Consider the following 26,058-nt stretch of genomic DNA (forward strand, 5'->3'; position numbering starts at 1 on the left):
CTGGCTGGCCATATCTGCTCTCTGATATAACTGAGACAATAGGTTTTGAGGTATGTAATTTAGTGTATTAGGGGTTCTTTTTTCCACAACCAATTTTCCCATTCATGAATGCTGCAGATACATATATATAATACAGCTGTTAGTGAATGCTGCAGATACATATATATAATACAGCTGTTAGTGAATGCTGCAGATACATATATATAATACAGCTGTTAGTGAATGCTGCAGATATATATATATAATACAGCTGTTAGTGAATGCTGCAGATATATATATATATAATACAGCTGTTAGTGAATGCTGCAGATATATATATATAATACAGCTGTTAGTGCTTTAACCTGTGGGAATAGGCTAAATCCCTCATTCATATGGGGGAGGGTTAAGTGAGGGTGAAAGGTTGTCCCTACATTAGTTTATTTCCCTAATGATCTCAAACTATCGTGATTAGTCTGGCAACGGGCATTATGCTGCCATGATAACAAAAAAGACAACCAGACATCAGACAAGAGACAAATGTTTTGTGACACATGTGCAGGGCTGCCCGTGTGTTGACCCTGTGTAAAATGCAATCTCCCTTTAACCTATTATTTAAATATCATTGTTGCCAACTTTGGCTATGCTCTTCATTGTTGTGAAGATACACATTGTATCACCTGCAGTTTCCTCCCTTATGAAACCATCAATACTCCATTGGGATAAAATAGGCTACGTGATTTGAAATTGCATTATGAAGAAATCCGTTGAATTAATTATTGAGAAGGACATCACAAGCAATGGGTACACTATTACATGATAATTATTCACAGAATGGAATATGTTTCTAATTCATATGCATATTTTTCTGATAAAAACGTGAGGTCACGTGACAATATTTCACCGGAGCTGTTACAGATGTGTCAGACGGTAGCCTATATGTGAAAACAACCCGGAGCCGAATACACCCTGTTCGTGAAGCAGCCAGAGTAATCCAATTGGTAACGTTAGGACCTGCTTGGAAGACTATTTTAGTCAATTTGATAACATTCATCTGCCAAGATAAACGTTAATGTTGACAATTAACCTACATGATAGTTAGTCTACTGTCTGTGTTTTGTTTTAATAAACTCTAGGAACATATCCATGATGTTATCAGATAGATGCACATGGAGGAATATAATTAACGTTTCGTTTGACAAAAAAAAAAAAAAAAAGGAACTATGTATGAAGACCAGGGCGTTCACATGTTAAATGAAATGATCACAAGGCAAATGGATCTGTTTTTCCATCAGATAACTAATGTTTTTAACGCCCCTTTGGCTTTGTTCTGAAAGGAGCGGCGGCGGCTCCTTGCATCACACTATGCTGCTTACATATCCAGCCAAAGACCTCATGCACCCTTTCTAAAAGCATTATACAACTAAAGCATGCAGTCCTACTGACTATTGCTTATGAATGTGTTATCGACACTTTCAGTATACAAACTGCATGATGTTTTAAAAGTCTTATAAAGCCCAGTCATGGTTTAAAAAGCATGCTTCGGATTCAAACGCTAGCCACTATGTCAGCAGCATCGTAAAATGAGATCAGTAACGAAACACAGGCTCGTGGACCTACCTGTACTTAAAGTGCAACAGTTACATCCACAACCACGTGCAGTTCTTTTTCCCGCGGTTATCATATAGGCCTATAATTATTTGTTAATTAGTTATAATTCTGCGCAAAATCCTCGAAATAAACCAACAGAGCACTCACTGCTTGAATCGCATGGCACTCTCTACACATTAGGAACGGTCTTATTTTCTCCTGGATGAGCAAGGCTGGGTAGCTATCCCTTTATGGAACGTACCACTTTCAACAAGGGGATTCAAACTCATTATTACTCACTAAACCGTAGAATAAGATCAAATATAATTGCTACATTAAGTTACTAATGCATTATTACATGGATTTAATTACAATACCGTTTTGTCTTCACATTTGGTGTTTTTGAATAATGATTATATATGATCACATTTGGCATGCGCTTAAATCTACCCTAATAGTAGTTGGAAAAGGCTCGCCCATAATCGAGTATTTTTCTACCAAACCCAGATGTTAGAGAGAAGGCTGGATTTTCAAGGCGGATAGAGATGTTTGATACAAAATAAGGAAGAGAAAAATGTGAAAAGTAAATATGTTGCAGAATTAAAAAAAAAATCTAAACTCCCTCACGTGGACATAATCGTCACTTTGTTATTAAAACATGCAATAAAACAGTTATAAACGTTTATAAACCGCACACCTTCCCGTTCCAAGAGATCTGAATTAACGTTATAGATCTGCTACTATTCGGAGTAAAAAAAAAATTGCTAATATGATTGACATATTTATTTTAATGAAGAACAGAGAGTTCCTTGAAGTCATAACCTGATAAGTTATAGATGTTAAGACAGAAATAAGTAGGTTTCAATTTGACAAACCTAATGTTTATTCCTCAATATAAAACCAATATTAAAGGATATGTAGTTTGATATTGTAAAAACAGACATTTCAAACAAGAGACAGGATGCTTGGGGACAATATCAAAACAGTGTCACTGTAAACAAGTTGCTCACTATATTGTTAACATGCAGAAATACAGTACATGGAGAAAACTGAAAAATAAAAATTACTTTAGACTAGCGTTTGCTCTGAACAGTGTAAATATATAAGACATTCAGTATTAACTTATTCTAAAGCTGCAATATGCACCTTATTGGGAGTTATAATCTACCAACGTTGTCTGTCGTTCACCAGTTATGTGGTTTCATGCCATCCACCAGCAAGCAGCAAAGCAATACACTTATTCAAATCATGTGTCAAGTAAAAGCCAGTTTAGGAGGAATGACACTTGCAATCCCACAGTGCAGTAAAGACAATTCAGCTAAAGCAGAATACAAATCACCACAAACTATAGTGCTCTTTGTTGTGGTATAAATTAATAGTGTTGAAAGCGTTTGTATTTATCAACATATTAGGGCCTTCATGGGGCCTTGGAAGTGAAACCATACAAAACAAACATTTGCATCCTACGGCAGTATGGTATTCTAGTCTGAAGAGGTTGAATCAGTCATTGGGTTGAACGGAGTGAAATTAGATCAGTCCAGACACAGAAACCGGAGAGTTCCTAAAATAACCCTTGGTTGGGGTGGGTTAGGAATCACCAAGTAGCCTAGCTCGCTGTGGTAGCCTCCATGTGCCCGTCCCTGTAATCCAGTTGGAGTTTGAGCTTGGCAGGTTTGACCACTTGTACTCCCTCCCTCTGTAATTGTGACTGTCTCTAATTGAAGCCACTTGAGGAAGACAGAACTTCCTCCTAAGTTCCTCGACCACACTGTGCTTTCGGAGAACGGCCCCCTGCCGAAGGCTAGGAGATGTGAGCAGAGGAAACACAGGACCATGAACCCCCTGGTGTAGATGAAACGACCATATGGTTTCCTTTTGAAAAACACGACCCTCATCACAGGGACCCCAGCATCTTTACTGGAGCCACCCTCCAATCATATTTGCTGTCGGGTGTTCTTCCAAGATGGGTTGGAACTACTAGAATTATGGTTGCACAATTTTTGTAACTTTTATTAAATGACCAGGGAATTTATTGCATGCTTCAGAAATTTTGCAATCCTAATTGTTGTGTTTCCAAAGATCTACGCAATTCAAAAATGAATATCCTTACATCAGTCTACAAAGCGGGCAGTATTATCATCATGGGACTATGATAACATGCCAGGCAGTACTATCATCATGGGACAATGATAACATGCCAGGCAGTATTATCATCATGGGACAATGATAACATGCCAGGCAGTACTATCATCATGGGACAATGATAACATGCCAGGCAGTACTATCATCATGGGACAATGATAACATGCCAGGCAGTACTATGATCATGGGACAATGATAACATGCCAGGCAGTACTATCACCATGGGACAATGATAACATGCCAGGCAGTACTATAACCATGGGACAATGATAACATGCCAGGCAGTACTATCACCATGGGACAATGATAACATGCCAAGCAGTACTATCATGATGGGACAATGATAACATGCCAGGCAGTACTATCATCAGTACTATCATCATGGGACAATGATAACATGCCAGGCAGTACTATCATCATGGGACAATGATAACATGCCAGGCAGTACTATCATCATGGGACAATGATAACATACCAGGCAGTACTATCATCATGGGACAATGATAACATGCCAGGCAGTCTTATCATCATGGGACAATGATAACATGCCAGGCAGTACTATCATCATGGAACAATGATAACATGCCAGGCAGTACTATCATCATGGGACAATGATAACATGCCAGGCAGTACTATCACCATGGGACAATGATAACATGCCAGGCAGTACTATCATCATGGGACAATGATAACATGCCAGGCAGTACTATCACCATGGGACAATGATAACATGCCAGGCAGTACTATCATCATGGGACAATGATAACATGACAGGCATTACTATCATCGTGGGACAATGATAACATTCCAGGCAGTACTATCATCATGGGACAATGATAACATGCCAGGCAGTATTATCATCATGGGACAATGATAACATGCCAGGCAGTACTATCATCATGGGACAATGATAACATGCCAGTCACAAAAAATGGAAACCAGAATGATATTGGGAGGCATTTTCCATACAGGACTACGGTACAAGGTCTTTATAGTGCCGGATATGGTCTCAGTCCAGTTCTGTAATATTAATTTACCATTTGATAGAATGAAATAGCCTCTAGGTGGAGTCTGTCATTTGTGATGATGTCAGGTTCTCCCTGGAAGTATCCTTATTAATTTGATTGCATACTGTACATTATTAGACTCGGGCAATTTCACAAGCGTGCAGTTCAGAAGCAGTAATCCCCTATGGGTCCTGCCTACTCATGGGCTTGGAGTGGAGCCAGGGTGTATTAGAGACACACATGTCGTGAGTGTTACACTGAATGACCAGAAGTCTGTGGACAACAGCGTTCTCCGGGCATCCGCTAAAGCCAGATTCGTCCGTCAGACTGCCGAGATCGTGAAGTGTGATTCATCACTCCAGGGAACGCGTTTCAACTGCTACAGAGTTCAATGGTGGTGAGCTTTACACCACTCCAGTCGACACTTGGCATTGTGCATGGTGATCTTAGGCTTGTCTGCGGCTGCTCGGCCATGGAAACCCATTTCATGAAGCGCCCGACAAACAGTTGTTGTGCTGACGTTGCTTCCAGAGGCAGTTTGGAACTTTGTAGTGAGTGTTGCAACTGCTATGCGCTTCAGCACTCGGTGGTCCCGCTCTGTGAGCTTGTGTGGCCTACCACTTTGTGGCTGAGCTGTTGTTGCTCCTACTTCAAAATAACAGCACTTAAAGTTGACTGGGGCAGCTCTAGCAGGGCAGAAATGTTCCGAACTGACTTGTTGGAAAGGTAGCATCCTATGACGGTGTCACGTTGAAAGTCACTTAGCTCTTCAGTAAGGCCATTCTACTACCAATGTTTGTCTATGGAGATTGCATGGGTGTGTGCTCAATTTAATACACCTGTCAGCAACAGGTATGGATAAAATAGACAAATCCACTAATTTGAAGGGATGTCCACGTACTTTTGTAAATATAGTGTATATTGTTATGATTGCTGCATTTAAACTTCATTAACCTCAATATCAATAAATAATTTAAGCGCCCATTAATATTTTCAATTCAGCCTTTGAAATGAGATATTATGATGGTCATTTCAGAGGCTGGAAACATTATGGCCAATGTTAAACATTAGCCTGTGTTGTAGTCAGTCAGTCAGTCAGCCTGAGAGGCTGCCTCTGTTTGGGTGATGTGGTTGAAACTGCCCTCTACCCCATAGAAGCCACCACTGCCCCCCAGTGGCTATAGGAGTGCAAAAATCTAACAAATTAGTTCATATATACAGTACCAGTCAAAAGTTTGGACACACCTACTCATTCAAGGGGTTTCTTTATTTTTTAAAACTATTTTCTAAATTGTAGAATAATAGTTAGAATAATAGTGAAGAATTCAAAACTATGAAATAACACATATGGAATCATGTAGTAACCAAACAAATAAAAATATATATTAAATGTTTAGATTCTTCCAAGTAGCCACCATTTTCCTGGATGACGGCTTTGCACACTCAGTCATAGCAGATAGTCAAATGTCTCCAGGGTAAGACAACAAACATTCTTCTTGTGCTGACAGAATGTGTTTGGATTATTTAATCAATAACAAAAATGGTCACTGAGTGAAACAGACATCTTCTCTGTCTTTGCCAAAACCTTCAGCTGTACTAGAATATAATTTTAAAGCATCATGCTGGTACAGAAGCCAACCTACACACCCAGCCATCGCCTGCTTCTGAAAACGACTTGAGACGTTGCTGTATTGTAGACGTGTCTTAAAGACTCTGAGTTTTATATTTTCACTCTATGATGTTGGAATAATACTGTGAAATTGTGAAAATGAGTGTCAGAGGTGTTAGTGTAAGAGCTGTTTGAAAAGACTGCCTGAAATTTTTTGCCTGGAGTTGTGGCCTGCCTGACGTCACCAGGCAGTAAATTAGTTCATAGACAAATCAGAAAGAGGGTTCCAAACTGCTCTGTCGAGTTCAACTCTCACATCATATTTTTACATCCAAAATGGTTCATGGGCATTTCCAGGGATCAAACAGAAATGATCATTCCCCTGTTGTTTTTCTTTGTAAAACAAGTCAAGTTGGAAATGTTCATGACAAGCACGCACACACACACACACACACACGCACACACACGTGCACACACACACACAGACACAGACACACACGCACGCACGCACACACACACACACACACACACACACACACACACACACACCGAGAGAGAGAGAGAGAGAGAGAGAGAGAGAGACTTGGCAAACAAAACATTTTACAATTACGGAGGAATCTACGTGTAAATTGATGCCTACTCCCTGTTAATTTGCTCAAGTCACCATAAAAAGGGTTGCAGCATGCATGACAATGCCCCTCTCTATTGACTTCTGAGTGCTTAGGCCTGTCCCCAGGCTGCTCTTTCCCCAGCGCTGCAGCTTCAGCCACATGAGCCTCACATCTGGCCTCAATAAGCCACTACAGCTGTTAGTGAAATCATGTGTGTAGTTTAGAGGGTCCAGACCACAGAGAGCACCCTCCTCCTCCTCCCCAAACCACAGCGAGGTGGAGAGGGAACAATTTGACTGGTTGAGCCTGCATCTCATGAAAGGTCTCGTTAAAACCAAGCCAGTAGTCCTGTATCATTGTACTGGCATATTTTTGGGGCCTTTCCTGCAGTGGTTTATGTGCTCGTTTTCTTTCGAATGTGTTTGTTTGCCTGAGTTTGTAATGGAAAACAACTGATCTCAAACTCAAACGTAAAATGTAACACGAGAGAACACTTATCAAGTGTGACGATGCACAGTAATAAATAAATGAAGCGTAATGCACTGTGTCTCATAACGCACCATATCACTGCAGTTCACTAAAGTTGAAATCTTATTGCAACAAAAACAAATCAAGAAAACTTTGAAGTAGAGCTGAAACAGTTTCTAAGCAACAACAGTAACAACAGTCACTATTCCAGTTTGTTGGATATTCGGGGGGGGGGGGGGGGGGGGGGGGTATTACTTTTCAGTTCGCACTAAACTCTGTAAAGTTATCCATGCGTTTTTCTACTCGATTGACAAGACATTTCTTGTGGCAATATATTGAGTCAAACTCACAACCTGAGATGCCAAAATAATCTTCAGCACAGGAGGCTGCTGAGGGGAGGACGGTTCATAATAATGTCCGGAATGGTGTGAATAGAATGGTGTCAAACATGGAAACCACGTCTTTGATGTGTTCCGATAGCATTCCATGTATTCTGTTCCAGCCATTACTATGAGCCGTCCTCCCCAGTTAAGGTGCCATCAATCACCTGTGATCTACAGTAAATACAGCAGTATCTTATACAGTGATATTGGGAATGCTAATAGCCTAGAGCCAACGATAAACAACGGCCCAACAAATGGAGTATTGGTGATGCAGAAAACACAGATCTATTTTTGCTATAGAGATCATAGTGGAAGTACATAGGGTCATACATAGAGTTGCCTTGGTTTTTCTGAAATCCCGGTTGGAGGATCCCCGGAATAAGAAGGGAATAAGCAGGAAATCCAGAAATCTCCAACCAGGATTGCTGGGAAACCAGGGGATTTATTGAAAGTTCCCGGAATTCTGCAATCCACTCATACCTATCTATGTATGGTGATTGTTCAATAAAGGTTGTCTATGCTCAGGGCGTCATGTCATAGGTATTGGACAGCAGGTAATGGCTGGTATCAGGGATGGTTAAGTGAGTGGCAATTTGGTAAGCAGCTGTCGTTCACTGATACACAGGTCTTTCCACTTGAAATCCAATTCGTGCCTGTGGTCTCCTTTCCACTCTTCGAGCCAACAGCCCAAGTCTTGGAGCTGCATCCACAAAGCCACTGCCACGCAGCACACTCACCCTGTTCCAGCTCTCTGTGCCACCCCTCTGCTTCAGCTACAGAAAGAGCTGTACTTTGTGGTTGAAGAGAGAGAATGATGGACAGAGAGAGAGAGAGATATCAGAGAGAGAGAGAGAGTGAGAAAGAGAGAGATGGGGGAGTGAGGCAGGGCAGAGCACAGTATGTATACATTTCAGCGGGAGTATAATCCACTGTAACCACAGGTCCTGCCTGCTCTACCAGCATCCTTTGCTGTAATCAAAGTACATTCCCAAACCTCCTACACACCAGCTCTTTGCCCCAGAGAGGCCAACTCACAGGCATTATCAAACTGAAGAGGAGAGGAGTCAGTTACTCCTCGGCTCTACGCTGTCATTTTGCTTAATCCCATATCAATTGATTAATGAAAAAACACATCCAGGGATGGTGACACATTTTAGATTACAGTTTGAAGGCTAGGGGGAACTGACAAAGGCCCTGAGACAGGAAAACATTGAGACAGAGAGGAGTGAGTCAGTGAACACGGAGACAACAGGAAGGGAGGCCTAGCATACTTGTTCAAAAAGAGGTGTTTGTTTAGTCGTCTTCAAATGAAAACACTGTGGAGCTGAGTGATACTGCACCGCACATGTTAGATGAACAAAATAAAGAAGCATACTGTTGCCAATGACCAAATATTTATCTTCTGTGTTTACTCTTTATAAACATGTTTCATTCCTTGGACAATGTTTTATCTCAGAGTTATTCTGAGAACGCTACAGAATGCCCAGATCCTGGCAATCCTTAAAGGTGCACTGTCACTCACGACACATTCCATCGCTATGGCGTAATCCAGTGGACTTTCTGTTGGTTTGGAAGTGTCATAATGTAAAATAAATAATACATGTAATTATGTGGATTACATTACAGCTATTGAACTGTCGCCTCTTTTCACCAGAGTCAAACTACTGAGCGTCCAGTCCTGCCAGGTCTTTAATTGAAAGCAGCCTCTTCCCCTCTCTCCCTCCTGTCTTACAGACCTTTTGACACCGGTCCAAACTAACTCCCTTTCACCCCTGCATCCCCCTACTTCACTTCTTCTGGCTCTAACCCTCTGCAGCTCAGAGAGCAAGATACATCCAAAACTTGGCCTATTCACTCAATACCAACACACCTAGTCACAAAGGCCTGGGCTCATGTTGGAATCTCACCCTCCCTCTCCAATTCCCTTACACTCATTTCACACAGAATGTTATTTTTCTTTATTCATATATGGATTTATTTCCTTGATATTTGATCTGAAAGATACTAAAGGTCTTACTGTAAAATGTATTTGTCTGAATGTAATGAATGGTAATTTCAGTAAGAAAACAGATGGGAAATGAAATCAGATGCAAGGTATCGACCAATCAATACTTTTTTGCTCGTAAAAAGACTAAACAGATCAGGATCAATTTCCAAGTGCCTACCCTAATATGTCTGGAGTTTACACAATGGCCACAGACTATTGTTAACAGTTTAAGTTAACTTGGTTATAACGAGAAACAATTGTGTCCTAAGAGGGCGGTATTTACACGTTCTCTGTGTTGTACTCTCCGGAAACATGAACAAACTTCAGAAAAATCCATTCTAAATAGTTAAAAAATACAAAAAAACTTGTGACATTTTAATGTAATGCTATCCAGATACATATGTAGGATCTTAATATGACCTATATTGTCACAGCAAAACAATCTTGCAGCAAATGGACTTTAGTCCATAATGTTGCTTGATCGGTGGTAAGGCTTTTAGCTGGCCAAAAGTATAGGCTACATAAAAAGTTAAATACTGTTAATGCAACCATGTGTTAGTGTGGGTTTTCAGTTAATCTATGTAAATCACAAAGCTCATCTGCATTTCGGTGCAGGAAAATACTCAGCAACAAAAGAGTGATCAAATTAAGATCCTACATCTGTATCTACTTTTCTTAGTCTGATGTATTAAATACGTCCCACTCAGTATGACAGTTACTATAATTTGTAGAGGCTCATTTTGTTCTGATTCATTTTCATGAGTTTATAATAAGATAAGGTAAGGTTTCTATTGATCCCCTAAAGGGAGATTTAATATCACCAGTCAATACATCAGACACAGCAGCAAATAATAATGAAAAAATGTCAAAATATTGATTTGCTTTAGTGCATTTTAATGTGTGTGTGTGTGTGTGTGTGTGTGTGTGTGTGTGTGTGTGTGTGTGTGTGTGTGTGTGTGTGTGTGTGTGAAAATGCATATGTGAACATGTGTTTGTGTGTGTGTGTGTGTGGTGGCTAAATCTGGGTGAAGGGTTGCTATGAGATAGCTGGAGGCTTGGGTTGAGAAGCCATGGTGCAGGTCATTAGATTGTCTTTTCACATTAGCATCTGTTGAATGGGATTAGCCATCCAGCCGAGTTTAAACCCTTGACATCCCACATGCACTGCCAACTAGAACACAGAGTGGCCATTAGCAACACCCCCTCAATTGTCTATCACACACGCTCGTCCTAGCGTTGGGTCTCCACGGCTGGGTTTAAAAAAAAAAGTTATTATGGGCAACTTTCTATAGGAACATGACATAGGACCACACATCTAAACTCCTGAGTGGCGCAGAGGTCTAAGGCACTGCATCTTAGTGCTAGAGGTGTCACTACCGACACCCTGGTTTGAATCCAGGCTGTATCACAACCGGCCGTGATTGGGAGTCCCATAGGGTGGCGCACAATTGGTCCAGCATCATCCGGGTTTGGCTGGTGTAGGTTGTCATTGTAATTAAGAATTTGTTCTTAACTGACTTGCCTAGTTAAATAAAGGTAAACAAAAACATAGCTATAATGTTAGCTATTTAAGTGCATTGCTGACTTAATCTCCAGAGAGACTTCTCTCAGTTTTTTTGTTGTTGCTTTTGACAAAGTATCAGCTTGGTATCTGGCAGATACACAGATGTTCATTTCAGAGTGTAAGAAGATTTCCATGACTGAAACACAATATCAGCATAGCCACAGAAGTCAGAGGTCAATCTTCAAAGCTGCTATTTCCAGCACAGAATGTTCAGCAAAGTGTTTTCAAGTAAAGCACATTGTTTTTAATGTGATCACCAGAACATTTGTTGTATCTACATGTATGCTGCATTGACTGTGGTAAGTAAGCAGGCCTAATACAAAGATGTATTTCAAAGAACCTTGAAGAAATGGTTGTCTTTATCACCAGTCCTTGTCACCAGAAATGAGTAGAGATTTAAAAAAAATACCTGTGAAAAAAACATTTTACAATACCTGTTTCGTTAATATTGAACAGCTCATTATCCCATGTTACTATAGTGCCCCCTGTTGGTTAGTGCCGTCACACCATAACTTGAATTTGGTAAATACACTCGTAGAAAAAGAAACTTCCAAAAGGGTTCTTCGACTGTCCACATAGGAGAACCCTTTGAAGAATCATGTCTGGTTACAGGTGGAATCCTTCAGGGTTCCTCTGTGGAAAGGGTTCTACCTGGAACCAAAACTGGGTCTTTAAAAGGCTTCTCCAATGGGGACAGCTGAAGATCCAAAAACCTGTGTAGTATCCAAAAACAATACCTGTCTCAGAATGGGACGATGTTTCATAATATATATATATTTTTCCATCAGTAATATCAATCACAATAAATAAAGAAAGTGGTACAACAGATCTGAAAAATATACCAACTCAAAAGGGTTAGAAAAGAAAGAGCCCATTCCCAGGCCTGGTATGTGGTTGCTGTATCATCTCTCCACGTGACTCCACTCTGCCGGGGTATCCCGGGGCCCTTTGGGTTTCCTAATGCGACAGTTGAACCCTGAGGGACAGTTGAGAAATGCGTTTGGGATTAGTTGAAGGCGCCTGCAAGTACATATCCTTGTTTTGACATCCAGTCACAATTATCATGAGATTCTGAGGAAATGGATATTACATTGGGTAGCTATAATGGCACGGGATAGTAGCAGTAAAAGGCATTGGATAACAGTATCACAAACACAAGCAGATATTCACCCATGCTACCAGGAGTGCAGCTGTTGGTCAGGTCTTTGATGGGATTTGAGACATATTCATAGTCATCTCCCATCGAGGAATGATGCTCAGCTAGAGAAAAGCAAACAGTAAGAATCAGTAAAACATTTTCCACATAAACAGCTCAATATGGCTGTCAAGGAATTGTTACTGGCAAGAAACTGAATGAAGATGGAAAACAAATATTGCTCCTTTGTGGTCAATGTAGGACTCAAATTACTTTTCACATTGATTTAATACTTAAAAGGACAGTGTATGCCGTCGTAAATAAACATTACACAATTTCCCCAGTTTCACAATATTGGACTGAGGTTACTAGATCTAGATTACAATGCTCTTCTAAAAGACTGGATATTCTTTGCAAGGCATAATGACTAAAACAAAATCAGAGCTGGCCTCAGATTGGTCTCCCTAAAATGCTCTCACCTGTGACCTGTTCATAGCCACTCTGTTCCTTCCCTAATGTGGCATCAGCTAGCCTGTGATTGGCCGGTCTAGCTGTGTCATATATGGGTGAGGCCGCTGGAGGTGGATTGACTGGAGGACACCTGCTCTTGGGCTTGACCGTGCTGTAGAGAGCAGTGGCGGGGCATTTCAGGGTGCCCAGCTCTGTGTTGTCATAGTGATGGAGAGCGGCCGGAGGAGCTGAGGAAGAGGCTGGTGACGGAAGCTGTTTGGACTTGTTGACCACAGCATAGGTGTCATCCATCGTCTGCTGGCACAGTTGAGGCGCTCTGGGCTGCACACTAGAATTTCTAAAGAGGAGTAGACATCCACAATTCCATCAACAGTGAGAAGAAATGTACAAATGTGGCCTTATTGTTTCTGCTCTACACACTAGATGGCCATAACTATTATACATATGACTGAATTTTCATTATCTAGTCCGTTTTCTTTCTGGGGCTTCCACAGTGGATTTTTACCATTAGTATATCGGTATAGAAATTAAGATTGATTAAAAATGTCAATGTTACAATCCTGATTTCCTACGGACTCTTTGACCATGTTTACAGAGATATAGATCATTTGTGTTTAAGCCTGTGATACGAGCTGGCGGGTTCTTGGTAACAGTTGAACATATGGGAGGGAGGAAAGAGGATGTGAAAGTGATGTTTAACAGCCCTGTGTGTCACTTCCTCTGCAGCACGATGAATGTTTAGTAGTACAGGAATGATGACATCCTTCTGATTCATGAATCATGTTTCCCTAAAGTTCTGTAAAATGTAACTAACAATAACTGGCTTAAAGTCCCTTTCACTTCAAGATCTTCAACGTGTACGACAACACAGTATTTGAATATACAGTACATTTAGCAATATTAAAGGTGCACTACACAGATATCGCTCAGCCATTTCCTGGTTGCTAAAACTAGCCTAATTTCAGTTTCTGTGATAAAACAAGCAAGTATAGTGTCTTTGAATCATTGTACTAAACCGCTTGAAATATATGGTTGCTGATAATGGGCCTCTGTACGCCTATGAAGATATTCCATAAAAAATCTGCTGTTTCCAGCTACAATAGTAATTTACAACATTAACAATGTCTACACTGTTTTTCTGATAAATTTGATGTTATTTTAATAGACAAGAAAATTTGCTTTTCTTTCAAAACAAGGACATTTCTAAGTGACCCCAAACTTTTGAACGGTAGTGTATATTTGACCACAACAGTTACATACTGCAACTTTAATAGTGTTTGCTTGATTGTCAAGGCAGGTACATATCTATATATATTCTGTAATAGTTGACTTAATCAATCAATCAAAATATGAATAAATGATTTGGTATCGATAAGCTTATGTACACTAAAACTACACACCCAACAAACACAAAACCCTGTTGTACAGCCAACTGAAATAGATGACAATGGAATCACTTGTACAAAACAGGAAGCTCCCTAAATCTCTCTCTCTCTCTTTCTCTCTCTCTCTCTCTCTCTCTCTCTTTCTCTCTCTCTCTCTCTCTCTCTCTCTATCTGCCTCTCTCTCTTTCTCTCTCATTCTCTCCCTCGCTCTCATTCTCTCCCTCTCTCTCTCTTTCTCGCTCTCGCAAACTGAAAGTCAACATCTCCACAACCTTACTGTGGTATACCAATATCTCAGGCTGCTTATTGAAGTCAGAAACTGTTGTTATTGTGTGTATGTTGATGCACATCACACATCAGACTGAACAAAGAAAGAATACTCGCTCCTACCTTTTTTCAAGTGGCTGAGTGATGGCTGATGTTATCGGTGGAGAGGTCTTCACAGACTCAACGTCATCATAGAGAGGTTGGTTGCTCTATAAACAACAAAATAAGCCGTTAAGGACCAGAGAGGTATAGGACTGTGTCTCTAAAGTTCAGGCTCTGTATGAAAATGTGTGAACAATCATCTTCAATGTGCCAATATTTGCATAGAGAGGAAGCGTGATGGCTGGTTTCCTGCGTAACATTTTTTTGTATGTTCTTTTTACTCCACTCATCACATTGAAATGTCAGACGGAAGTGTAACGTGATCAGATTGAATGGATGACACAAGGAAAAGACGGGGCTTTTGTTAGTTTCTATTTTTAATAACAGACAAACTGACATATTGTGTCAGCTTTGCCTTGTACCTCTGGCTGTGCAGGCCGCCCAATTCTGATCTTTTGCCCAATTATTGGCAAAAGATCTGATCTGACCGAGCAAAAGATCTGAATTGGGCTGCCTGTGTAAACGCAGCATCTGACCGCAACACAGACGTGTCAATAATCCCCAATAATACTACATACCCTCTCATGTCTTATTGTTCTAGTAAAGCTTGCTTGAACCTGAATGCTAGTACGGCATGTGTTGAATACTGTGTTGTATTTTGCCTTTAGAAAGGCTGACATCTGTCGGTTGGAGATAGCAATTACAAAAACCTGATAATTGTTTCTGTCTTACCTTGGTGAGATTCTGGTAGTTGTTCTCAGGTGACCGTAAAGCCTTCTCAAACATATAAGCCACGGCAGAAAACACAAACTGATACTGCTCCTGGTTGGAAGGATGGAAAAAAGATGATTGAAGCACAATTTCTCGTATGTAATTCTGTCTGATAATAAAATACCTTTGTCTGAACAGCTGATGGCCTTTGTCTCCTTAGTTCCACTACAATCTTCATGATACTGAAATCTCCTTTGATTTGCTGGTGGAGAAATATGAGAATGCATTAGTCAAAACACTCATACCCACCAATATATATTTTTTAAAAATATTTTTTTACAAGTATTATTGTTTTTAGTTGCAGTCTACACAGGTCTTGTAAAACCAATTCCCTAAATTAATTCCCTAAATGATGCCATCAATGTAATGCAGTACTACCTTTGTGACAAGAAGATCATGAACATAATCCAGGGCACAAATCACCCCTGTTCTTCCACAACCAGCACTGGAAATACAAAACACAACCAAATACATGGTCTGCTCCATTCAGTCTCAGTTGGACAGCAGTACTCAAACATTACCAGAGAAGAAGGTCACAAGTCTGGATATGACACGAGGTCCTGAATATTTAACATATCTTGATTTAACTAGGCAAGTCAGTTAAGAACAAATTCTTATATACAATGACGGCCTACCCAGGCCAAACCCAGACGATGCTGGGCCAATTGTGCGCCGCCCTATGGGACTCGCCATAACGTCCAGTAGTGATACACCCCAGGATTGAACCAGGGTCTGTAGTGATGCCTCTGGCACTGAGATGCAGTTCCCTTTACCGCTGAGCCCCTCAGGAGCCCAGCTAAATGGCATTATTAAAACACATGGAGCTCAAGGAGTACATGTGGCCTTGTGATGAACAACATTGAATGATATGCATTGATGAATTTTAATGGGCATATAGATCAAAGTCTGTCTCTGTGTGCGACAATTTCCTCTCAGAGCACAACAAGTCCACTGGGCAGACAGTAATCATAGGGGCTGTGCTGTATGTCATGTATAGGGGACAAACAGACCTGCAGTGGATGAGAACAGGGCTAGTGTTGTTTCCCTGGGCTTTGCGAGCCATATCCATCATTTCTAAAATACCACCAGATGTGTATGGAATGTCATGATCAGGCCAAGCTGTGTATTGGAATTGAGAGATAGTCCGTGTTTCCTAGACAAACAGAAAACATGGTTTGCATATGACTTCACGGGCTCCCGCTCATTCAACTTCCTGGATACCAACAAATAATATGAGATGATCCAATGTGGATAATAACACTGACTTGTTTTTCTACGATATTGAAGAATTCTTTGACTAGTGCTGCTGATGAAAAACAGCACAAAATAATACCCTTTTCACAGTTGGACACTTACATTATGAAATCTCACAGTCAGAGTCCTCAAGACTACTTCCTCATTTGGGTTGGATTCTTCAAGCTGTAAAAACGTGATAACATTTCAATTAAAAATCTTCTACTAGTGTTTCCTGAAACAGGTGCCTGTGATTTTATGCAGACAACAACATGTGAGTCAATATGCCATAAAATAACCAAACTGAGTAAACTTAGTACACAGGAACTGACACATCATCTGTGGAGGATGTTGGGTAAAAAGGGAAGTCTTCTTGAATATTCTCTGAAAACCCAGACTATAAAACAACCCCACTGGGCAAACACTGGTTGAATCATTTCAATATGTCACTTAACCAATGTGGAATATACGTTAAATTAACATCTGTGCCTAGTGGGACAGCACTCTGTGCATGCTGGAATATTGGTAACATTGTGGGAGGCAACCCATCTGTCTGGGACGACTCCTGAATAGTAATACAACTAAGAAGATAAATCTGGATCAACTGAAAGTTGTGTCAGTGCAGCTACAACTTCTCTGTGGCCTGTGTATCTTCACAGTATACAATATAATGAAGATATATCGACAAAGACGTACATTTGAGACAATAAAGGGACCAAAGGGGGTTGTTTCCTTGACAGTTGTCCAATAGCGCTCACACTTTTTCTAAAAAAAAAAAAAGAGTGAAAAAAACAACAACATTATGAGTCAAGTGGAGACCAGCACCAAAGTTGAATTATACAGTACAATAATATGTTCACACTTCCACTGTACCTTTTTTTATTCAAATGTGACTAAAAGGGCATTTACCTTTCCCATTTCAATTTCTCTGCAAGCCATGATTATAACCTAAAACAGGGATAGGAATAGAGGTAACATTAGGGGTGGCAGGGTAGCCTAGTTGTTAGCGCGTTGGACTAGTAACCGGAAGGTTGCAAGTTCAAATCCCTGAGCTGACAAGGTACAAATCTGTTGTTCTGCCCCTGAACAGGCAGTTAACCCACTGTTCCTAGGCCGTCATTGAAAATAAGAATATGTTCTTAACTGACTTGCCTAGTTAAATAAAGATAAAATTAGATTGAGACAATTTTCCCATTCTTCATCTGTGCAACAGAGCTGCTCTACTACATTTATAGGAAAGCTGAATACAATCTTCCTTACCTTTACATCATACTGCCAAATCATTTGCCAGAAGTCAACCAAAGTGTGCCTCAGAGGTCCTTGGGTCGCTATGTATTTTCTGGTCTCTGTTGCACCCTAGAGGACAGACGAGATATAGCAGAATAATCAGCATCAGACCGAGCTGAATGAAATGCAATAGGACTTACTGAATGAGAGAGGGCAATACCGTACTTTAATGAAGCTGGCGTTGATATAGTCAGAGTCATTGTCATTCGTCAGTAGAGTTAGGGGAACACGGGTCTGGTCATCTATATAAAAATATATGAGTTTTTGTTCAGATAAGCTTAATATTAAGCAAGAATATAATTTTCAATTAGAGTAAAAACCACTAACGTTTTTTAAGTCTCCATCATTGTGCTTACATGGTAAAATGTCTTTGTAACGATTCTTCTTTACATTGTCCTTCAGTGCCCCGGCTTTCGTCGTGAGGCCAAGATCTTTCTTGATGATGGAAGATCGATCACGGATATTCTACAAACACAAAGAGACATGGAAGCTGAGATGAGGTTGGGAGCAACTTTCATGATTGTGAAACTGTAATTAAAAGAGAGGTAGATTGAGAGCAGAAACCTTGAATGTAGGAAGTCTCAGGTCCAACGAAACCAATCTTTACACATTAGTAACCACATACTGTACTAGCCATATTCCCTCAGCCCTTTTGTCACAAAAAAAAAAAAAAAGATCTACACAAAATACTCTGTAATGTCAAAGTGGAAGAAAAATTCTAAAGTTTGTTAAATATGAATCATAAATAAATGACAAATATATCTTGATTAGATACTGTAAGTATTCAACCCCCTGAGTCAATACATGATAGAATCACTTTTGGCAGCGATTCTAGCTGTGAGTCTTTCTGGGCCTCTAAGAGCTTTATACACCAGGATCTTACAATATTTGCAAATTATTCTTGTACATTTTTTTCAAGCACTGTCAACTTGGTTGTTGATCATTGCTAGACAGCCATTTTCAAGTCTTGTCATAGATTTTCAAGACGATTTTAGTTACAACTGTAACTCGGCCACTCAGGAACATTCAATATCCCCTTGGTAAGCAAATCCAGTGAATATTTGGACTTGTCCTTTAGGTTATTGTCCTGCTGAAAGGTGAATTCATCTCCCAGTGTCTGGTGGAAAGCAGACTGAATCACGTTTTCCTCTAGAATTTTGCCTGCTCTTAGCTCCAATACGTTTATTTTTTGTCCTGAAAAACTTCCCAGTCCTTAACAATTACAAGCATACCCATAACATGATGCTTGAAAATATGGAAAGTGATACTCAGTAATGTGTTGTATTTGATTTGCCCCAAACATAACACTTTGTATTCAGAACAAAAATGTAATTGTTTTGCCAAATGTTTTGCAATATTACTTTAGTGTTTTAGTGTTTTGCAACCCTGTTCCTGGAGAGCTACCCCCCCATAGGTTTTCACTCCAAACCCAGTTGAAGTTAAATATTAGAATCAGGTGGGCTAAATTAGGGTTAAAGTTAAAACCTACATGACAGTAGCTCTCTAGGAACACGGTTGGAGAGCCGTGCTTTAGTGCCTTGTTGCAAACAGGATGCACCTTTTGGAATATTTTTATTCTCTACAAGCTTCCTTATATTCACTTTGGAAATTAGGTTAGTACTGTGGAGTAACTACAATATTGTTGATCCATTCTTAGTTTTCTCCTATCACAGTCATTAAACTTTGTGACTGTTTTAAAGTCACCATTGGGGTGAAATCCCTGAGCAGTTTCCTTCCTCTCCGGCAACTGAGTTAGGAAAGACACCTGTATCTTTGTAGTGACTGGGTGTATTGATACACCATCCAAAGTGTAATTCATAACTTTACCATGCTCAAAGGGATATTATTATTATTTGTATTGTTATTACCAATAAGTGCCCTTTGCAAGGCATTGGAAAACCTCCCTGGTCTTTGTGGTTGAATCTGTGTTTGAAAGTCACTGCTTGACTGAGGGACCTTACAGAATACAGATAATTGTATGCATGGCTTACAGAGATGAGGTAGTAATTCAAAAATCATGTTAAACACTAATATTGCACACAGAGTGAGTCCATGCAACTTATTATGTGACTTGTTAAGCACATTTTTACTCCTGAACTGATTTAGGCTTGCCATAACAAAGGGGTTCAATACTTATTGACTAACGAGATTTCAGCTTTTCAGTTTAAATTAATTTGTAAACATTTAGAAATGTAATCCATTTTAAATTCAGCCTTTAACACAACACAATGTGTAAAAAAAAATCAAGGAGTGTGAATACTTTCTGAAGGCCCTGCATGTAATAACGTAACCGGTGTGAAATGGCTGGCTAGTTTGTTGTGTGCGCTAGTGGCAGTTCAATCGCTGACGTCACTAGCGCTGAGACCTTGAACTAGTTGATTCCCTTGCACTGCGGCTTTTGTCGAGCGACAGGTAACGATGCTGTGGGAGGCAGTTGGAGTGGGAGGCAGTTGCTGTGTTCATAGGGTCCCTAGTTCAAGACCAGATTGGGGTGAAGATAGGGACTGAAGTAATACTGATACAATATCACAGCTTTCTTCATGCCATAATATAGACATAATTACATTACCACCATTTCTCACTTGGCACATCCTTAGTCTCTTAGTCTCTAACAACCTAACATGGTCCAAGCACACCAAGACAGTCGTGAAGAGGGCACAACAAAAATATGGCATGGGTCCTCAGATCTCAAAAGGTTCTACAGCTGCACCATCGAGAGCATCCTGACGAGTTGCATCACTGCCTGGTATGGCAACTACTCGGCCTCTGACCGCAAGGCACTACAGAGGGTAGTGCATACGGCCCAGTACATCACTGGGGCCAAGCTTCCTGCCATCCAGGACATCTACACCAGGGAAAGGTCCTAAAAATTGTCAAAGACTCTGTCACCCTAGTCATAGACTGTTCTCTCCTCTACAGCACGGCAAGCTGTACTGAAGCGCCAAGTCTAGGTCCAAGAGGCTTCTAAACAGCTTCTACCCCAAAGCCATAAGACTCATGAACATCTAATCAAATGGCTACCCAGACTATTTGCATTGCCCCCCCCCCCCTTCTTTTACGCTGCTGCTACTCTCTGTTATTGTCAATGCCAAGTCACTTTAATAACTCTACCTACATGTACATATTACCTCAACTAACCGGTGCACCACACATTGACTCCGGTACTGGTACCCCCTGTACACAGCCTCGCTATTGTTATTTTCCTGCTGCTCTTTAATTATTAGTTACTTTTATTTATTTATTTTATACTTGAAACTGCATTGTTGGTTAAGGGCTTGTAAGTAAGCATTTCACTGTAAGGTTGTTGTATTCGACGCATCTGACAAATACAATTTGATTTGATTTGAATGAGGCTGGTTAGAAAATAGTTCACATGTGTATTACTATTTCGATCATTACTGTCATTAATTCAAGGTACAAACAGTCAACAGAATCATGTTTATTGAAACCAATCTGAGGCTGGCATGTAAAAACAGTGGCACCCCTAACAATGGAACATTGTCAATAAAGAATCTTACGCAACAGTCTACTAGCTGCAACAAGGAAATGTTTCCCATAGTGGCCTCAGTGTTAATAAATAACTTAGTTTTGAACTTTGGAAGCTAAATTAGGGAAAAAAAGGACTAGCCTACCTACTGTATCTTAACACTTACAGAGGTTTACATGTAAGAAGAACAATAGCCTACAGTAGTTTAACAAAATATACTTCTGCAAATTTTGCTATTCAGTTCAGTGTAATGTCAAAACATAACTAAATAACCAAGGTTCACTTCTGTATGTGCCTTAAAGAGAGATGCCACTGGTTTGACAGAAGGTTTTTGTCAACTGCATTCAAGTTACAACATGCATTGTATTATACTATACAGAAAACAAGTAGCCAACATGCATTGTATTATACTATACAGAAAACAAGTTACAACGTGCATTGTATTATACTATACAGAAAGCAAGTTACAACATGCATTGTATTATACTATACAGAAAACAAGTAGCCAACATGATTTGCAGATATAACATTCAAACAAACAATTCAGTAGCCTACTTTTCCTTTGTTTAATCATCATACCTCTCAGGTTTACTACCCTTATCTACAACTGGACCAGTGTATGATGTGCAGCCTGTGATGTTGTACATCATGCACAGCGTACACACAATCTTTAGCCATTATTCAACCAGTTATTTGCAATCAATAGATTAATGCAATTGCAATGTGAAAGTCCCACGAAGTGCTTTGCACATGCCTTAAATCATACTTTTTTTTTTCATCTGAAAATATCACCTGGTCTTATTGTCTTTCTATGGGAATTAATTATAACCCGAGAATATACCATGTGCATGTGACCAATAACAGTTGATTTGATTTGATATACAGGTATGGTGATTCTCACTTACACTATACTCCGATGAGATGATGCCCTCTGCTCTGCTGTCATCTGTCAAGGACATCTGACCTACGAACCTCGATAGATGCTCCATCCGTGCTGCGGCTAGGGATGTCAATTTAACTTTTTAAATGGCAGGCAGCGGGCGGCCACTATATCAATACAACAATTCTAAACAAACGCAGAGCGCCTTGCCGCACCAATCTCTAGTGCGATGATTAGCCTACCTCTTGGAACGTTCCTTATGTCATTGTCACTGTGAGGCAAGTCATGTACATTTCCGCATTGAAAGCTACTGGCTTATTTATTGGCGTCAAAACAGGGGAGGAACTTTCACATGAACTCCAATACACTACTATTACAACAGATGGAAAAATGTATAGCATATTTATTCTTTGCCAACAAGAATATTCAAAGCATCTTCAAAAGACATTCAACGCATTTTCAAAAGCTCTATTATTTTACGTTAGTTGTACAGTTAAATAATGTGTTATTATAAAGTTATCAAGCAGGCTATCAATGCATGAATCACATTTAGACTAAAAAGTAGTCCTAAAACTTGCAGCCTGATGATATTCTCAGGGATATTAATTAGCCTGACACTTTCTAAAAAATATATCCTATGTGGTTATTTACATTGTTCATTGTTCATGTTCTATTGTTGTTGTATTCCAAGGTGTGCTCGGCTAGTATTCTGAGCAGATGAAACCAACGTGCAGACAATTCACCGCCAGGAAACTTTAGTGATTTTACTATGTCTGTATTATATGGGTGTTTATTCTACTGCTATAGCCTACACTTCGTATTGGAGAAGGGCGGCATATCGATGCATGGTTTACTGAAACTGTAACGGTTCCATCAGAACATGCCTCATCAACAACACGTGATTTCTTTTTTTCAGATGCAATGTTAAAAAGAAAATGGCTAGCCTATCTGTCTCCAAATTCACACAGCCACCAGTTAGGCATACACTCAAAACAGAGACCGTAAAAAGGATTGTCAACTCAACTGTGACACTGAAATGTTGGTTCAAACACAATCGATGTGCAACACTTCCCCTCTGCCTCTGGAAAACGCACCGCCATAGTAAATAATAGGTGGAGGTGCTTTCTCGTCATACTTGTGCGGTGATACTGATGGTTTGTTGACAACTGCAACATTTGAGCTAAGCATAACCCAGCTACGGACAGACATGACTTTACTTAGCAGCATGGGATAATTGGTTCGAATCCAGGCTTATATCACACCTGCGTGATTTGGAGTTCCATAGGGCTGCGCACAATTGTAAATAAGAATTAGTTCTTAACTGACTTGCCTGGTTACATTTTCTTTTAAAGCTACAGTTGGCAACAACTATTATCCACTAGCCACAACCATACAAACAATTAGTCTCAACAAACCACAGTATCATAACACCTACAACCAATCACAGCGAACAAACAATTACTTCAAATGGACTAATAAGCTCACAGTTTACAATCACGTGGTAATTCAGTGCTAGAGGCACCTCCATTTTGTCACTTATGCAATAAGTGTGGAGGAGGTGTGGTAGATGGCCAATATACCACGGCTAAGGGCTGTTCTTATGCAATGCAGAGTGCCTGGATACAGCCCTTAGCCGTGGTATATTGGCCATATATCACAAACCTCTAAGGAGCCTTATTGCTATTATAAACAGGTCACCAACTTAATTATAGCAGTAAAACTACATGTTTTGTCATACGGTCTGATAAGTCATGGCTTTCAGCCAATCAGAATTCAGGGCTCAAACCACCCAGTTTATAAAATGACGTTATGGATCTGGACTCAGGACTCCACCTACTGGACAGGTGTGGTTATTGCAATGACAATACCTAGCTATGGAGTAATGTTTAGATTAGGGAGAATGGTGATAGTGCACTCCCTCCCTCATCTAAAAGCCAAGTCGTCCGATACATTTACATTTCTATTTACAACTACGTCGTGTTTTCCATAAGGATATACAGAAAGGCAGTATAGCCTATTCCCAGGGGCACTTTTATCACACAGGACCTCTGCTAATAGCAGAGTCCTTCCTAGCTGCTTGAGTGAAGATGGCGCAGGCACTATCAGAGGAGGAGTTCCATCGGATGCAGGTAGCTAGGTTGACAGATGTCCATTTTTAATGCCCGTTGTTTCAAATTTGTTGTCACCTTCAGAGTATTTTATGAAAATGGGATTTTCCGTCAACCTGTCCAGAGCTAAACGACGGAACGGTAAAGCAAATGTGGTAGCTTCCTTTACTAGCTAGGCCAACATTGCAACCCAGGGATGTGGCTAGCTATGTTGATAGTGTCAGCAAAAATTGCTATTCCAAAAGCAACAGGCAGTTAGTCATATCGTTTTAGTATTCTATACAAACATGCAAATGTGATAATCCCAATAGTTTGCTTTATGTTCAAATAACATTAGTTTAACAGCTAGCTAACCTTAGCTGGTTTGCGAGTTAACCGTTAACTAGCTTAAATGGCTAGGCTAGCTAGTTAGCTTGAAATGACATACTCTGGTCTTCATTAATCTTCACGACAATATCTTTATTAATGGCAAAGTTATCTTCCTGTTATTGATTTCAAACATCCGTGTCTGATAGTTGTGTGCTGTTTTTGTTAAATGTTTTAAATAAATACATTCGGTGAAAACTATAACGTCAGCTAGCTAGTTAATTTCGCGTAACCAATAGCTTTCCAAGACTTATTATGGGTCACGGGTTTGGTCATTCAACGTTAGCCTCATGCCTACTCGCAGCCTTTAGGGACTGGACGCCATTCACTGTTTATTATAGTGGGTGTGTTCAGTATTCCAAACCAGATAGTGCCCATGGCTAGCTAGCCCAAATAATGCATTGCTTGTTCATCTGAAGTCGACCTGAATCAGATTATGTGTACAGTCAGATGTTTTAATGTTTAATTAAGTTGACCCTTTATATAGGCTTAAACCAACTCCGTGGCCTTGTGGTTGGTTAGTGTCCCTTACCAAAGAGTCAAAACATGGGACCTGATGCCTCTCTGCTTGGCACTCAGAATTAAGGCGATGGACTGGGGGGTAAGGCCCTGCTACAGACTAGCTTCCTGTCCAGGGGGTATACTTGTACATTAGGCTGCCACACCTTACAGAAACAGGAGATAGGCCTATGTCCTATGTGTCGTTCTAGCTCTGACAAGGCTAACTGGTCAAAGGCTTTTACGTGTTTTAGTGCAATGTCATCCCCTCCTTCTATAACCTTTTTTGTTGTTTTCCAGGCTCAGCTTTTAGAGCTGAGGACACAGAACTACCAACTTTCAGATGACCTGCGGAAGAACACAACTGGTAAGGAGCAGCAGCTCGTAATATAAATATGTTCTGGAGCTCAGTTGGTGCCCTTGAATTGGGATCAATATTTACTGCTAAAATGAAAAGAGCATTTCAATGCAACTCCAGGATGGACTTCCGATTTAGTCTCCCTCTTAATGCAAGTGTGTGGTGTGTGTAGTAACCCATGTGATGCATTGTATCTAACTTCAAAATGGGTTAGTTATGTCTCAGTGATTGAAAAGAAAATACTAGGCTCTGGGGATATTCAATATTTTAGTGTTGATTTCTTTTCCAGAGCTGAATGCTGTTCGTCTGAAGACTGTGACCTTGGAGAAAGATTACATCAAAGCACAGAAGGTATAGCAAGCTAATCTAC

At 40.2% G+C, this 26,058-nt stretch overlaps 3 protein-coding genes across 26 annotated transcripts in view; 1 reads left to right on the forward strand and 2 right to left on the reverse strand.

The window, feature by feature from the left end:
- LOC110492586 (plexin A3) overlaps window positions 1-1,804 on the reverse strand; it is a 181,589-nt gene extending 179,785 nt beyond the window's left edge. For both annotated transcript variants that reach the window (XM_036947590.2, XM_036947589.2), the window contains exon 1: window positions 1,600-1,804. The gene's annotated coding sequence lies outside the window, so the exon portion shown is untranslated. The remainder of the gene's footprint in view (window positions 1-1,599) is intronic.
- A 9,757-nt stretch (window positions 1,805-11,561) lies between these two features.
- Window positions 11,562-22,654, reverse strand: ptpn18 (protein tyrosine phosphatase non-receptor type 18). Of its 3 annotated transcripts, XR_016487503.1 has the most exons (17): window positions 22,601-22,653; window positions 22,384-22,478; window positions 18,348-18,456; window positions 18,157-18,233; window positions 17,965-18,060; window positions 17,614-17,652; window positions 17,401-17,469; window positions 16,828-16,890; window positions 16,482-16,624; window positions 15,850-15,916; window positions 15,596-15,673; window positions 15,433-15,522; window positions 14,722-14,807; window positions 12,955-13,283; window positions 12,511-12,600; window positions 12,187-12,316; window positions 11,562-12,053 (listed from the first exon to the last, which is right to left on the reverse strand). XR_016487503.1 is itself a non-coding variant. In XM_090203796.1 (16 exons), exons 2-16 carry the CDS (start codon window positions 22,465-22,467, stop codon window positions 12,243-12,245), a joined length of 1,494 nt encoding a protein of 497 aa, XP_090059922.1. In that variant the 5' UTR covers window positions 22,468-22,478; window positions 22,601-22,654; the 3' UTR covers window positions 11,562-12,242. The 3 variants fall into 3 exon arrangements, 1 of the variants encoding a protein (XP_090059922.1); XR_016487502.1 differs by having other exon boundaries at window positions 22,384-22,616; XM_090203796.1 differs by having other exon boundaries at window positions 11,562-12,316; window positions 22,601-22,654.
- A 1,538-nt stretch (window positions 22,655-24,192) lies between these two features.
- LOC110492587 (GRIP1-associated protein 1) overlaps window positions 24,193-26,058 on the forward strand; it is a 92,197-nt gene continuing 90,331 nt past the window's right edge. For 6 of the 21 annotated variants that reach the window (XM_036947595.2, XM_090203797.1, XM_090203800.1 and 3 more), the window contains exons 1-3: window positions 24,194-24,487; window positions 25,631-25,697; window positions 25,978-26,039. In XM_036947595.2, coding sequence (XP_036803490.1) covers window positions 24,446-24,487; window positions 25,631-25,697; window positions 25,978-26,039 — 171 coding nt within the window. In that variant the 5' untranslated portion in view covers window positions 24,194-24,445. Of the gene's footprint in view, window positions 24,608-25,630; window positions 25,698-25,977; window positions 26,040-26,058 lie in introns of all 21 variants that reach the window. The other 15 variants (XM_036947599.2, XM_090203806.1, XM_090203808.1 and 12 more) reach the window with 5 other exon arrangements.

The sequence above is a fragment of the Oncorhynchus mykiss genome, chromosome 16 (assembly GCF_057628025.1).
Source record: "Oncorhynchus mykiss isolate SJ-2025 chromosome 16, ASM5762802v1, whole genome shotgun sequence".
Classification (NCBI taxonomy): domain Eukaryota; kingdom Metazoa; phylum Chordata; class Actinopteri; order Salmoniformes; family Salmonidae; genus Oncorhynchus; species Oncorhynchus mykiss.

Bases quoted from the DNA above. Each gene is read 5' to 3' on its own strand.
- ptpn18 (XM_090203796.1), bottom strand. From the start codon at position 22,467: ATGGAGCATCTATCGAGGTTCGTAGGTCAGATGTCCTTGACAGATGAC. The intron at 15,674-15,849 runs GTAGTACTGCAT...TTTCTCCACCAG, and splicing joins ATGATCTTCTTGTCACAAAG to CAAATCAAAGGAGATTTCAG. The intron at 12,601-12,954 runs GTGAGAGCATTT...GCTTTTCTCTAG, and splicing joins TGGCTATGAACAGGTCACAG to CTGAGCATCATTCCTCGATG.